The 16,487-nt window shown below is 33.6% G+C and overlaps 1 protein-coding gene across 1 annotated transcript in view; it reads left to right on the forward strand.

Annotated features, from left to right (window-relative positions):
• Positions 1 to 9,927: 9,927 nt before the first annotated feature.
• The window catches only part of LOC103094680 (sperm flagellar protein 2), a 136,579-nt gene continuing 130,019 nt past the window's right edge, over positions 9,928 to 16,487 (forward strand). The window contains exons 1-3 of the mRNA XM_056824544.1: positions 9,928 to 10,043; positions 11,363 to 11,444; positions 13,445 to 13,491. Of these exons, the coding sequence (XP_056680522.1) occupies positions 11,381 to 11,444; positions 13,445 to 13,491 (111 nt within the window). The 5' untranslated portion in view covers positions 9,928 to 10,043; positions 11,363 to 11,380. The remainder of the gene's footprint in view (positions 10,044 to 11,362; positions 11,445 to 13,444; positions 13,492 to 16,487) is intronic.

The following is a 16,487-nucleotide window of genomic DNA, read 5'->3' on the forward strand; positions in this document are numbered from 1 at the left end:
TGGAGATCAAATTTTTTATGAGCAAACAAGTATAAATGAGCAATTTTTGGCTGCCTGTCAAGCATTGACTTATTGAACTTGCAACTCATTGGTACACCTAAATTATTGTCACACAAACTATTGCCTGTTCAAACTTCTCTCACCTGAAAGTCTTAGGATCATAGATATACACCTACAGAATAGAAATCAGAAGTTCTTCTAGTCCAAACCCATTATTTTGCTAATAAGAAAACCAGGGGTCACAGCTGAGTTCCCCAAGACTACCTAGAGAGTAAATTTCAGAATTAGAATTTGAATTCAGATCCTCCAACTATACACTTAGCTTTTTTAAACCTTTAGCAATCTTTAACCTAAGTTTCAGACTTTACAATTGATTCTATTAAATTCCATCTTACTATATTCTACTTATTCTTCTTGCCCTACTGAAGTTTTTTTAACTTTTGTACAAAGTTTAGCCACCCCTCCCAGATTCACATCTTCTGCAGATTTGATAAGAATGCCATTGATGTCCTAAGTATGGCTCAACAATTGGTTAAATATGAATATACATACAAACATATATGCATTGTGTATATACATGTATGCATGTCCATTTCTAATTACCTTGATTAAACCATGAATGGCATTCTTATCCTTATGTGTGTATTTGAGAGACCAAGACAGAGAAACAGAGATGAGATAAAGAATTAGGAAGGAAGGAAGGAAGGAAGGAAGGAAGGAAGGAAGGAAGGAAGGAAGGAAGGAAAGGAAAGGAAAGGAAAGGAAAGGAAAGGAAAGGAAAGGAAAGGAAAGGAAAGGAAAGGAAAGGAAAGGAAAGGAAAGGAAAGGAAAGGAAAGGAAAGGAAAGGAAAGGAAAGGAAAGGAAAGGAAAGGAAAGGAAAGGAAAGGAAAGGAAAGGAAAGGAAAGGAAAGGAAAGAAGGAAAGAAGAAGGAAAGGAGGAAAGGAAAGGAGAGGAGCAATGGAGGGAGAAAGTGATCCCATTGTTCAGGACCAAGATCATGCATCCATCCTACCAATCATGTCTGCTACTCCATACGAAAGGACACTCTAATAGTAACTGCTAAGCTCATGTTTTCAAAGATCTGGTCATCACTCAAACTTTGGTTCCATCACTTCATGGGTGAGTTTACTTTTCTCCCTAAATTTGGGGTAGATTACCTAATCACATCAATAACTGATCATCCTCCCACATCTTACATAGAGAAACTCTTCACATTCTCTCTAACCACAACTGGTTTTATTAGTTGATTCACTGATAACTTAAAGATGATCTATGCAGGACTTTAAAACAAATTAGCTAAATAGTAAAAAAAAAAGGAAAAATATTTCTTAGTATGAACTAGACACATTAACTATACGTTGTATTGAATTGTTGGACCACCTAGATAGGCAGTCAGTCAACAACCATTTATTGTGTTTACTACATATCAGGCACTAAACTAAACACTGATAATACAAAGAAAGAGGAAGGAAAGAAAAAGGGAGGAAAAAAATCAAACCACTCCCTACCCCTAATAGCTTTCAGTCTGATTTTCCAAAGGCAAAAAAAAAAATTGTAATCTTAAATCCATGTTTCTTCTATCATCTATTTCATCTGCATGGATGTCTGGATATAGACCATTAGAAATTAATATTTATCCCTTAAAAGTCATGGTTCTTAACAAAGGGAAAGGGAATGAGTAAACGTGTCATTTCTAGAGTGCCAGTTAGAAGCCAGTCCTAGGTGGTTTGTGCCTAAAAAGGCAAAAGTTCAGTATTAAAGTATTGAGAAAATAAGTGGCTAGAAGAAATAGTTGGATTCGTTTGATTCCTGACTCATTTATTAGTTATGTTACCCTAGGAAAATCAAATAACCTCTTGAGATCTCAGTTTTCTCACTGGAAAAATAAGGGTTGGGGGAAGATTGGACTCAAAATCTGAACATATCTAGAGACACTGCCTCCTATTTTTTCATCATCCTGGCTGATTTGTTACCTGGTGAATATATTCCTGTCCTTCCTAAAATTGTATAAATCCCCTGAGGATTTTTTTATGGAAGAATGCTGGCAAGAATTGCCTAGAATGAGCAGGCATGATAAACTAAAATCTTTATCTAAGAAAAAGTACTCATATTGAGGAGAGCATAGGAATCCAAAGTATCAAAACATGGAAATATAAAATTCAACAGGGTCAAGAAGGTGACTAAGCTTAGAGATGAGAGGTACTGTGTTCAAAATTGACATCAAATACTTCCTAGCTATATGACTTTGGGCAAGTCACTTAACTCCTATTGTCTTTACCACTCTTCTGCCTTGGAATGGGGGTTAGGGAACTCAAGAGGGTCAAATGCTACAGTGAGATCAATATAGATAAAGATTGAGAAACGGTCATTAAATTTAAGAATTAAGAGGTAATTGATAACTTTGGAAAAGGCAGTTTCAATTTATTCTTGATGTTAGAATCTAGATTACAAAAGGTACAGAAGTGGCTGGAAGGAGAAATGGAGGAAATGAGTAAAGAAATGTTTTTCAAGCATTTTAACTGTGACAGGAGAACTATAGCATCTATATAGTCAGCACAGTAGGGTCTAATGAGAGGGTTTTTTCAGGATGGAAAAACTTGGGTATCTTTGCAGTCTGCAGAGAAGGAACAAATCGATAGAGATTGAAGTTTACAAAATCAACAGACTGAGGCCAGGGATTCATTAATATAGGAGAGAAAGAGAATGCTGAGGATCCAAGAAAGTAATCAGAGTTTAGAGTTTGGAACATCTCCAAATGTAAGAAAAGGTAGGCTAAGATCAGTCTCAGGTAAGTGAGTAACATCCAAGACCTGCTAAATGAAAAGGAACAGGTAGATAATTTGTTTCCAAAATCTGGGAAAGTTATAAAAGAGCAAAAATAAAATGAAAGTCAACAAAAAAGACTGTTCCCTCAAAAACAGAGAAAGTTATTCAGTCAACTACATATATAGTCCTTTAAGGCATGACATGTTTAACTTTACTAAAGCACCAGATAAAATGTTATGTAAATATTTATGTAGGTATATGCATATATGTGTATATATATTAATATAACATACACATAAATTTAAATATACATATGTTGTGTATATGTGTATTAGAACATATATAAGAATATATTGCTCTCATTTATGTAAATGTGTATATATGGCAGCTAGGTGACAGTGGATAAAGTGCCAGGACTGGAGTCAAGAAGATCTGAGTTCAAATCTGATCTTAGAAACTTACTAAAGTCCCTGGACAAGTCCCTTAATCTTCATTGACTCATCTATAAAATGAACTAAGGAATAAGTAATTATACTTTTGATATATTAGAAAATACTTAAGATGTTCCATTAATGTGTGAATCATCCTTTCTTTTTGCCTATTTGTCACAGAATAATGCAATGGGAAGAACTAGAAACAGATATCTAAAAGATCAAACAAGCATTCCAGATGTAGCAAGTAAACTGAGGGCCCCATCTAATGGCATATCCAGAAGGATGCTATATAAACAAACAAACAAATGTTCCAAAAGAAGTCTTGTGGTATAGATTCACAAGAAAAAATTAGAATGGTCTTGACTAATGATCAAAATCTACAACCAACAGAGTAATCATATTATGGGAAAAGTCAAAAGCAAATTATTCTCTCTTGTGGACTTTGACATCTGTTGATTGATTATGGTGTATCAAGGGTATCTTATTGTCCTTCTGTGGTTTAGTTAGGTCATAACCCAGCAGTCTCTGTAACTAATGTGAGCCAAGGAGAATCTATCACAGCTTGGTAAAATAAGAACTCCTAGTAGATGTAAAGATTTGTTACCTGGGCTTGCAACTATTTGCACACAATATATCATGTCTAACTCTTATGACAGGGTTTTTTGGATATATTTATCTGAAAATATCAGTATTGTGAGTGCTTTCAAGGAAGCTGACAAATGTCAGTAGCAATGGGTTTATTGTATCTAATAGCAAATTCTTCTCCCCATTGCAGGGAAATGTCTTATCAGATAAAGTGAAATGTCAGCAAGAAGTTAAAGAGTAAATGAATAGGATCCTCTCATTCCATTTATGCTGATGGCACTTCAGTGTAGGAAAGGATGGAAGGAAGGGTTGGGAAGAGAGGATTTTCTAAATTCTAGGAGACTGATATTTTATAGTAAAAGATGCCAGCTCTCAAACAGGTGCCAATACTCTAAATATCTCTATTCCTTATCACATATTCTATCACATATATCTCAGTTATCAAAAGTATTTGAAAATAAATTTTGGAGTCTTTTATGTTACCCCAAGGCTCTGAATGAGGCCAGTCCCACTTTTTTCAGAGTCATAGGAATGAGGGGTCCGTGGGGTAAAACGGATAGCATTGATTATTAGAAAATATTACTATTAACACTTATATGCCATTTTAAAGTTTTAGGGATGTTCTCTCACAATCCTATAAGGTAGGTAAAACAAATATTATTATTCCATTTTATAGATCAGGAAACAGAATCTTGAAAAGTCGGTATCCTGCCTTTGTTTACACTCTAGCATTGGAACCAAGATGCAAACTCCAGTAGTCACCAGTGTCCTGCACCTTGCTAAATCTCTTAAGAAGCAGAATAGCTTCAATAGATCTTCATCACTTAGCAATGCTGAGATGGTGCTACTGGACAAATTCTGGCCAATGAGGGCATCTGAAGAGTTCATAATGTCAGCATGCAGTACTACATACTTATTTTGAGGAAAGCCTGGTTCTGTTGGTTCTGAAACTTCAGAAAGGTCAAGGAAGCAGCCTTAGATAACTCTCACATAAGAACTTGGTGACAATCGGTAGACAAGAAAAAAGACAAAACTGGTGATATCAGTAAGCAAGAAGAATTAGGCAAATACCACATTTCCATACAGGTTACACACCTGCCAGAAGATCAGTTAATATAGACAGGCAGGTGCAAATCAGTCTCAAAGATGACAAAGATTTTATTATCTGGGATGCTCACTGAAATAGAAACAGATCCAAGAATGTGACCAACGAAGAATGGGGAAGTCAGCAAAGACAGAGAGTATGAATAAGGTCCTCAAGAGTGCTGTTAGTGCAGAAGGTTGTGACCTCACTCTTCTGTGGCATTTGTATTCTTTTTCCCTGTTTAGATTTCTTGCCATGTATGTAGGGTTGAAGGGGTTGGGGAAGAGAAAGTGGAAAACTCACAGGCATTTGTTTCTGTCTAGGTGAGTCAACATATCAGTAGGAAATAGATGACATCAAGAGTATGGGATCCTCATTTCTTGAAGATTCTTACAGATGATACCTATACTGTCAAAATGAAGCAAGATATTATCTATAAATTATCTTCTGACTGTGGACTGAATGAATAACCGAAAACAGATATAAATAAATAGTGCATTTGGGGACCTAATTTTAAACTCAATGCATGGTGTACATCTGGCTGTCTTGCTATGTTTTGTTTAGGGTTAAGATATCCCATTGCCTATAAATAACAATTTTTGTTATCTTTTTCTTTGACTGGAAACCATAATTGAAACAAATAATGCAAGGTTTAAAGCCTAAAGTTGTTTTTTTTTATTTAAAGCAAAAAAAAATTATAAAACATTAAATTAGAAACTGGCGAATATTTTGATGAATATAGATTCATTTTGTGTCTAATTACAAATAATTCACATAATGAGTATAGATCAGGGAAAATTATATAGTGCAGAGCATTCAATCTAAAGTGAAAGGACTTGGGATAAAAATTAGCAGCATTGTATAGATAGAGTATTTCACTGGGAGTCAGGGAACCTGGAATTTAATCCTGCCTGTCCTACTAGCTGTATGTCAGTGAACAATCTCCTTATCTCTCTGGTTCTCAGTTTTCAAATCTATAAAAGAAGGTTCAGACTAGACTAAGGGTCTTTATGACTTTAAAACTCTGTTTCCCTAGTTAGATTGAATATTACTATTAAGCCAGTAAAAGGTTTGTATTGAAGTAATAACAACAAATTATGTCTTTCCATTTAAAAAGACTTTTTAAAAATCTTTTTCTTTAGTTCAGGTTAACAAAAATTATTTCCAGATCTCCTGAGATGTTATATAAGAAATACTGGCACAAAAATAAGCATAATACATTTTAATTCATGTCACAATGTCCTTTGATAAACCAAGAACCAAGAATGGTTGGACACTGACTGTGAGGTTAAGAGGGTCATTGTAATAAAAATGAAGACAAAGAAATAGACAGGCAATTCATATCATATGCGTTGATAGGATGTAGGTTTAAAAATTGGTGATTGTCAGAAAAGTATATCGAAAAAATAAAAGTTCTATAGGATTGATCCTAACCACTGAACAGATACTTGGAGAAATAGGTACATTACTTCTATTAATCAATTAATATAAATATCCCTTCCATATTACTCAAACAGGGACACAGCAAGGGATTGAAAATACAACATGGAAACTTTACATTCGAGCTTAAGATAAGATAAAAATGTGTTGTCATTTAATGGCAAATGACACATTCACTGACACTAGTTCAGACAGAACCTTAAGTTCCTTTCCATCTCTAAATCCTGTGACATTAAGAACTTATGATCTGTCCTGTTTGTGTTTGGTCAAATTACCGTTTTTTAACCAATAATCTAGAATTGATGTAATTTATTTTTTTAAACCTTTACCTTCCATCTTAGAATCAAAATGGTATATTGGTTCCAAGATAAAAGATAGAAATGGGCTAGGCAATGGGAGTTAAGTGACTTGTCCAGAGTCATTCAGCCAGGAAGTATCCAAGCTCAGATTTGAACCCAGGACTTCCCATCTCTAGTTCTAGATTTCAATCCACTGAGTGACCTAGCTGCCCCAAATGATAGAATTTTAACATAATTCTAGTCTATAAAATCTCATTCAGAAAATTATTTAAGACTGTGTCCAACAGAGACTATAAGTACTGGGACACATTAATACTAAAATAATACAATTAAAGGAATTTAGGCATTTCAGCCAATTGGAACTCAGAGTGGTTCTAAAATAACTTTTTTATAGTATCTTTTTTCTATGCTTTTTTTTTTTGGCTTGGTTTTCATAGTAACTCATATTGGTGAGGGAACTTTGCTGTGAACAAATACTTGTGCTCTTTAAGCCTTATGAGAATGAGGTAAAATAGAAACTTTAAAACTGCAATTAGCTTTAAAAAGTAAGCTTAGCATTAGTTAAAGTCACTAGGGCTATTGTATATTTGGGTGCCTGCAGGGAATTTGCATATGAAGGTATAGAGGTCATAATGTGAGCAGAGGGGCAGCCATGTCTATGCCAACTCAATGTGGCATATGCTTTTTTGCAATTTTTTTCTTTTCTAAGATTGCAGTGTTTGGTATGATTTATTATCTTTGTTGTATTTTCCATAGAGATAACATGAAAGGATAAAACTGCTGTAATAAATAGGTGCTTTCTGGTTGCCAAAATAAAGAGTGTCCTTAGAAATAGGCTCAGAATGATTCATGTTTCTACTTTCAGGTGACTATGTGAAGGCCAGTTTATCGATGTGCTATGAAACTGACAATTCAGAGTTGCTAACTTTATCTAATATCATCTGAGGAGAGTTTTGAAGATTTCCAAATGGCAAAAAAAATATTGCTATGACATTTTTCCTATATTTTTTATCCCTTGTATTTTTGTGAAAATCACATGCTATATTAATAGAAAGCATGATCATAAATTATACTAATTTTCATCTCTTTTGTATTACTTAGTCATCAAAAGTCTCAAATTAATTTGTTGATAATGTGAAATATTCGAATAACTATATTGATATTGTCTTCTAGATATTTTCATGCAAAACACCAGATACTTTATAAAAATATGATCATCAAAATATATCCATTTGATCTCTTCTGAATTTTAAATTTCTAATTACTTCAGATTAATCTATCCCATATTTAAGATATTAGATCAATTGCTATTCTTTAGTTCTTAGTCGATTTTTCTTCTGTCTAGTGATTATCAGAACCCATTTTGATTGATTTCTCAATTATATCCATGCCCAAACATAGTATAATTAAATTAATCCTTCTTTTGAAGTTATAATCTTTCTAATTTCTTTTTGATACTTATATAAAATGCTCTTTTTTCTTTCCAAATAAGAATATTGTTTACTTGTGAAAATGTCTCTAAAGAATTTATGAGTTATTATATGGATTAAAAATACAAATTGATTGTATGTTACACAAGTCAGACATTTAAACATGTTTCTCATTTATGTTTGTTGTAGAACTTGACAGGAGAGTGGGTCCTCCCAGAAGATATGGCTGATGTTCCCCTACCTTCCAACAATAACATATTGGGTCATGTGATTCGAGTAGTTCATGAAAAAGTTTACCCTCCAAAACCAGCATATATTGCAACTCAGTTACCTTCATCTTCGATTAAAGGGTGCATGCTGGGCAAGACATGCAGTGGGAAAACCAGCTGTCTAAAGATTTTAGAAGAAGGTAGAAATTTTTTTCTTTAATATTTAATCACTGTCATTCTACAATGTCCAATATGACTTTGATTGTTATTAGTCACATTTAATATAGAACATATCATTATCTTAGCACACAATCTTCTTTTGTGGAAAAAAAATCAGATCTCATGAATCTTGGTTTAATAGTTCTTTGTTGCTTCTCAGTTTTTCACTTCTCTGCTCAATGACATAGATTTCTCTTAATTCACTTTTTATCAGTTTATACAAGTATTCTCATATATCTCTGAATTCTTCATATCCATTGTTTACCATGTCACATTATTTTCAAATCCATCATGTACTACAATTTTTCACCCATTCCCCAATTAAAGATGCCTCTTTTGTTTCTCATTCTTTTGCTGCCTTGAGAAGTGATATGAAAAATATTTTGGATTTCATAGTGCCTTTCTTGTGTTTTCATACTGTATATGATAAAGGGGCATTTGGGGGTTAATAATTTTTCCAGCACATCCCACAGTGATTGGTCCACCAGGTGATAGCTTAAAAACAATGTGTTCAAAAAAAGTTCCAACATAATTAGTTTCATCTTATAGCATCTATTATTTATTACATCATCTTACATCAGTTTGAGGGACACAAAGTAAAACCTCAGAGATGTTTTAATTTGCTCTTATCACACTATTAAAATTTGTAGAATTTTTCCAAATAGTTATTATTGGTTTGGCATTCTTCTATTGAAAACTATTTTTAATATTGTACTATTCTTTTAGGCAACAATTCTTGAACTTAAATATGTCACTTCTTATATATTTGGAACTTTAAATTTTGTGTGATTTGACCCCAACAGAAATAGGAGATATTTGATGCAATTTGTTTGTTATACTTTATAGTTTATCTTTTCAGTTTTATGATATTGATTTCATTGTTTTGTTTATGTAAAAGTTTAATTGTACATAAAATAATTTTTATCTTTTATGATCACTTTTATCCCTTAATTTTAAGTTTTCCCTTAAGCACAAGTGCCAAGGGCTACTCTTTCCAAACTTTATAACTTTTTTAAAGAACAGCCACTTGTTATATTTAAGTTATTAAACATATTTAGGGCTTTTTTATTTGAAGTATCATGTGGCATAAGATGAAAGTTCTTCATTAACACCTAAGTTTTACCAAATTATTTTCCATCTTTCAAGTAATTCTTGGCAAATTAGGGAGGCCAGTAGTTTCTGTTCTTGGTTAGTCATAACTTTATATTCTGAAAACTTGCTATAATGTTACTTATAATAAAGTAGATATTTGCTTTAAAATCATTTTATCTTATATATGATAACGAGAGGTTTACTTACTAATGTACAAAAAGAATCTCCTTAAACAAAACAAAAGACAATATTATAAAAACCCCAAATGAAGAACTATGTATTTTGCACATAATTGGTACTCAATAAACATTTTTAATTTATTTAATCAAACTAACTCAAAATATTCCACTATCTTAGTTTTCCATATTGAGATACTTTGTATGGATACTCTGGTTCAAGAGGCTATTCAGGCTTTCCTTAGAAATGAAACTGTAACTGAGGTGGAAACACATAAAGAAGATTTATCAAAAGAAGTTCAAGCAAGTATAATCTTAATTTTGTTTTTCATATCTAAAACAATAGAATTTGAATGTTGAAATAGATGTTTCAGATTATTTAGCTACCCTTCCATTTTATAGTTATGAAAATACATGTCCAAAAAGATAAGTTACTTTCTCAAGATTTCCCTGCTGATTAATAGCAGAGCTAGAACCAAAAGCCAGGGCTCCTATTTCTAAGGCCTATACTTTTTTTCCAAGACACCATATTGGTTCAAATTAAGTATATTATATAGACGTTCTTATAGTCGGCTCAAGAAAAAAAATTCTGGAAGGTCTTTTCTTTATGGAAAGATTTGGAATGTAGGCTTTAGTAAGAATCACCATCTGGTCTAAAAACCAACTTCACTCTTTTTTTTTTAGTGGACCAAAAAACAAAAAATTTGATGAAAAGTGTTGAATTATTTTGTCCATAGATAGTCATGAAGACTATTTCCTGAGGCCTAGAGAGATAGAGATCTGTTGTAGTGACAATACTCCTTACGTTGATAAAATTATGGATATTTTGAAATATTGAAGGAGGTATACAGAGAATAAAACTCAGGGTCTTTTGTGTAAATGATACTCCTAGTTTTGAAAGAAGATGAAGAGATGGGAGGGCAGAGAGAGAAAAAGAGGGGGGAGGGAGGGAGAGAGAGAGAGAGAGAGAGAGGAGAGAGAGAGAGAGAGAGAGAGAGAGAGAGAGAGACAAGAGAGAGAGAGAGAGGCAGAGAGAGAGAGAGAGAGAGAGAGAGAGAGAGGCAGAGAGAGAGAGAGAGAGAGAGAGAGAGAGAGAGAGGCAGAGAGAGAGAGAGAGAGAGAGAGAGGGAGAGAGAGAGAGAGAGAGACAGAGAGAGAGAGAGAGAGAGAGAGAGAGAGAGAGAGAGAGGAGAGAGAGAGAGAGAGAGACAGAGAGAGAAACAGAGGAAACAGAGAGAGAGAGAGAGAGAGAGAGAGAGAGAGAGAGAGAGAGAGAGAGGAGGGGGTTAGTTCTTTGATCATGTTATGATAACTATTTCTTTATTGTTGATATTGGATCTTAACAAGAAGCAAGTCCATTTTCCTTTGTTTGCCCAATTGCTGCCAACCAGTGGAGATCTTGAACAAGGGATGTTTGCAATGAGTTAGACTTTTTAAAATGTTGTCTGTTCCTCAGCCCTAGGCTCCCATGTCTATTACCTATAATAAATTATAATGAAAATCTGAGTTTCCTTTAGTGTCACTAATTTTTCAGATATAATTGCATGTATTCTGTCACTTAAGCTCTAAGTTACAGAAAATTGAAATTATTAATCTTATTAAAATGTAAGTAACTGTTTTTAAAAGGATATTAAGGATTCAAACATGACGACTATTGCAGAAATAATTCCTACTGAGGAGAAAAAAGATGAGAATCTACCACAACAAGGTAAAAATCTATTGAATCAGTAGAATAGTGAGTGAATGTATGAATGAATTAAACATTTATTCAGCACTTATTATGGGCTAGGCACTGTGCTAAGCACTAAAGATATAAATACAAAAAAGAGAGATAGTTCTTACCTTAAAGGGATGAAATTCTAATAGTCTACAGGTATAGAGTAACCATACTACAGGTATGGCTCAGGAGGGGTGTTTTGTTCTGAGGAGTAAGAGGAATGGAAAGTTCAAATATAGGGCATTTAATTTACATGCCCTTTCCAGAAGCAATTCTATTGATTTTATTACTGTGTGCAGAAAAAAAGTCGAAAGCATTTTGAATTGAAAGAAGCATATGTGTACCTTGGCAGACAAATGACAAAATCCTCTGAGTGGATGATTGGCAGGTCAAATGAAATGTGAAAGCAAAGCATGGTCAGGGATCTCGGACCAGCTAATTTGGACCCTAATGATTAATAAATAAACTTCCCTATGAACTCAAAACTTGAAATCTGGAGTTCCAATGTAGAGAGTGCTAGTTCAGGTGGAGAGAAGAGTATGTCATGTCATGATTAAGAGAGATGCTGAATTGGGAGAAAGACTGGCTGGGGATAAGTGGATATTCCTGGAAAAAAAATAATGTTTCTATGTCTTTATTCCTCTGGGAAATGAAACATAGAAATACCATTGGGATTTTTTTACCTTCATTTTTCTTTATATTATTATGTAGATTTATTTTTAAAAAGAAATTTCGATTTGGGCATCCCAAACTCTGTAGTTCTAGAGAGAGACCTTGTGGTTTCATCTTCTGTTCCCCTCTGGAGCTGGTAAGGGTAATGGGGCTGCTCATTACCATTTCCTTATTCATCTTATACAAGAAGGAAATAGTAGCCCATTACTTAAAGATAAATGAGTAATGGACAGCTAGCTTATTTTAGAAAAAGAAATTTCAGTTCTTATTTCAGACAAAATAAATTTAGTCTAGGTGACCCCACATCTAATATTTACTTTAGTTGGGATCTGCTTCTTAGTCATTCAATCCCTTTGTAGGATAACTTAGGGAAACCCAATATTAAAACCCAATGTGACTGGCATATTAAATAGATTTGTAATTTTCTACTTTGTTGTTCAGATTTCAATCATCACATCATCAGCCACTGTCAGATGGAACAGAAAAATATTTATTATGTGCCAACCATTGTGCAAAGCACTAGGGGTATGAGTAGAAAAGCAAGACAATCCTTGCTTTCAAGAAACTCATATCCTAATTAAGGGACATGTGTGTATGTGTATGTATGTGTGAGTTAAGCTAAGATGTCAATGTCCAGATGTCCACAGAGCATAACATCAGGGCAGATGAGAAAGACAAAGACCCACCGTCTTACCAAAATGATTGGAGTACATCTGGAGTTGATGATGTACTATTCATGCCAGTGTCACCATAAAATTTTACATTTGACTTGAGTAACTCTCCCAAAGTGGCTTAGTCTTTTTCATCTTTCCCTAAGACAATCATATACTCTTTTCCCCTCCATTGCACTGGTACTTAAGATGTAGCTCTAATTATAAAAACCTGAAAAGTTTAATATTTTTTATTTGAACAAAATTATATTTAACTCAAATCCTGCAAACCATTTCCCTAAAATTAACTATAAAGAAAAACCTGCATGATTACTTCTTTATGCATTCCAAAGTAGTTTCAGTTTGTATATTTGTTCCTAGACTAATAGGATGAGGGAGTCCTTGAGACTTGTTTTTCATGGACAAAATTGAAAAGATTCAAAAGCTGAAAGTAAATTAATAAATGGTAGCCATTCAATTTTTAAAAGGTCAGAATGACATGAGAGGCTACCAGTCACTATAATTAATGTATTTATTAGTTTTCTGAGCAAGGAATAAGTATTTCAAATATGCAGAGTGACCATAACCAGATAATGCAAATGTATAGATTTAATTGCTGTTATTTGTAAATGTCATTAAAAAAAACTATTCTACTTCTCTTGTCTGTAGATGAAGTGATTATTAAACCACCATCAGCCCAGGATGTGAGAATAAGAGTAAGTAACACAATCTGATTTTGACCTTAAAAGTTCCCATATAAATCATCAAGCAGAACATTCAGCTCCCATTATATTTCTCTTTGGATAGAATAAACCAGCAGTGCATTTTTTCTCATGAGAAAACATATTGGCAAGTTTGCTAGTCAATACAGATACTTCATCAACTCTTCCATTACCCATATGTTGTACAGGTAGCAAAATAAATATAATCACTATTACTTATAATTGAGTAAAATCATTGAATCTTGCCAAATGGTCATATTGACATTTGGTAAAATTATATATTTTGACACTTTTTCTCTTTCATATTTAACTTTGATCATGTTTGCCTTCCATATCCCCTTTGGTTTCTAGGGAAAAAAACTCCTTACTTTCTGACTTAGAATAAATACTAAATATTGGTTCAAGATAGAAGAGAGTGATAAGGGCTAGGCAATTGGGGTTAAGTGATTTGCCCAGTGTTAATACAGCTAGGAAATGTCTGAGGCAGATCTGAACCCAGGACCCTCCTGAGTCAGATCCCAACTCTCTATCCATTATCCACTAAGCCACCTAGCTTCCCCTCCCCTTTACTTTTTTAACCTGCCAGAATTTATTCTTAAATTACTCTATTATTAAATTCTTAAATATTACTCTAAAATTAAATATAAATTAAATATTTCTCTAAAAATTGTTCTATTCTTAAATAAATTCTTAAATTACTCTAACTAGAGAAAATTGTATTTATATCAAAATAATTTTCTGTAGTTCTTTTCTTTTTAGTCATTTTACAAAATCTACCTGTGTTTTATATCTGCCAGATATACAACATTATTAAGAAAGTTCATTAAGATTTTTTTCTCATCAGTTTTATTCTTTACCATAGGATACACTTCTTTTTTTTCCCATTTGAATTAGTTTATTTAGTCAATTTAGAACATAGTTACAATAATCACATTAGTTACAATAATCACATTATTTCTCTCCCTCCCCTCCACTCACCCTTCCCACAGCCAACTCGCAATTTCATTGGGTATTATTTGTGTCCTTGATCAGAACCTATTTCCATGTTGGTGTTTGCATTAGGATGTTCATTTAGAGTCTACGTCCTCAAGCACATCCCTTCCACCCATGTATTCAAGCAGTTGTTTTTCTTTGGTGTTTTTACTCCCATGGTGTTTCCTCTAGATGTGGATAGTGGTTTTTCTCATAGATTCCCCCAGGTTGTTCAGGATCACTGCACTGCCACTAATGGAGAAGTCCATTACATTCAATTGTACCACAGTGTATCAGTCTCTATGTGCAATGTTCTCCTGGTTCTGCTCCTCTCACTCTGCACCAATTCCTGGAGGTTGTTCCAGTTCCCACGTAATTCTTCCACTTTATTATTCCTTTGAGCCCAGTAGTATTCCATCACCAACATATACCACAATTTGTTCAGCCATTCCCCAATTGAAGGGCATCCCCTCATTTTCCAATTTTTTGCCACCACAAAGAGCACAGCTATAAATATTTTTGTACATGTCTTTTTCCTTATCTCTTTGGGGTACAAACCCAGCAGTGCCATGACTGGATCAAAGGGCAGACAGTCTTTTAGCATCCTTTGGGCTTAGTTCCAAATTGTCCTCCATAATGGTTGGATCAATTCACAACTCCACTAGTAATGAATTAATATCCCTACTTTGCCACATCCCCTCCAGCATTCATTACTTTCCTTCACTGTCATGTTAGCCAATCTGCTAGGTGTGAGGTGGTACCTCAGAGTTGTTTTGATTTGCATCTCTCTGATTATAAGAGATTTGGAACACTTTTTCATGTGCTTATTAATAGTTTTTTTTTATTTCCTTAACTGAAAATTGCCTATTCATGTCCCTTGCCCATTTTTCAATTGGAGAATGGCTTGTTTTTTTTTGTACAATTGGTTTAGCTCTTTATAAATTTGAGTAATTAGACCTCTGCCAGAGGTTTTTGTAATGAAGATTGTTTCCCATTTTGTTGCTTCCCTTCTAATTTTGGATGCATTCATTTTGTTTGTACAAAAACTTTTTATTTTGATGTAATCAAAATTATTGATTTTATATTTTGTGATTTTTTTCTAGCTCTTGCTTGGTTTTAAAGTCTTTCCTTTCCCAAAGATCTGACAAGTATACTATCCTATATTCACCTAATTTATTTATAGTTTCCTTCTTTATATTCACATAGGATACGCTTCTTAAACATTCTAGATTTTTAAATTGCCTCAAAGTATTTTTGAAAGGCAGCATGGTACAGTTTGCTTCAAAGCCCATCTCTGACACAAATTGTGTGATTTGGGGCAAATTAGTTAATGTCTTGGTGTTCTAGAGCCTAGGCATTTCTAGAAAGGGCCAACCTATATGGAAAGAGGGATCCACCCAAAGCCTATACCTAAACCGCATAGCTTTATTTAATTCAAATAATCTGTTCTCCATGTAGATTTTCATAGTAAAGTATATTTTCCAAAGCCCAAAACTCCTAATTCTGGACATATCACAAATATAGGTTCCTGGAAATGTTGCTGCGTCTACTACTACTACTGCTGCTGCTCCTACTGCTACTACTACTATAACTTATGCTTATTATTGATTAACGATTAACTATTATTGAATGACAATTATTATTATTATTATAAGAGTATAATGCTTTAAGGTTTACAAACTTGAATGTCAATGACAATGAAAATATATCACACCTGGGGAAAAAAAAAATCTCAAAATCCATAACCTATTGATAGAGGGTCACAAGTCACCATCATATATACAGAAAACTAGGTTTAATTACCTGACTTTGGAGACATTTGTTCTCAATTCTCCATTTCCCCACAAGTTTGGAACACACCTTACTCTACTTTGAATCACATATTGTTTTTTTAACTGAAACTAAGCTTCTTTTCCTTATCCCATTGTTTACTTTTTTTGTTATTTTCAAATCATATGAATACATTAACAAAATAAGTTGCTTTTATAAGCCATTGAGATGAGTTTTTTTTAATATAA

The sequence above is a fragment of the Monodelphis domestica genome, chromosome 3, assembly GCF_027887165.1.
Source record: "Monodelphis domestica isolate mMonDom1 chromosome 3, mMonDom1.pri, whole genome shotgun sequence".
Lineage (NCBI taxonomy): Eukaryota > Metazoa > Chordata > Mammalia > Didelphimorphia > Didelphidae > Monodelphis > Monodelphis domestica.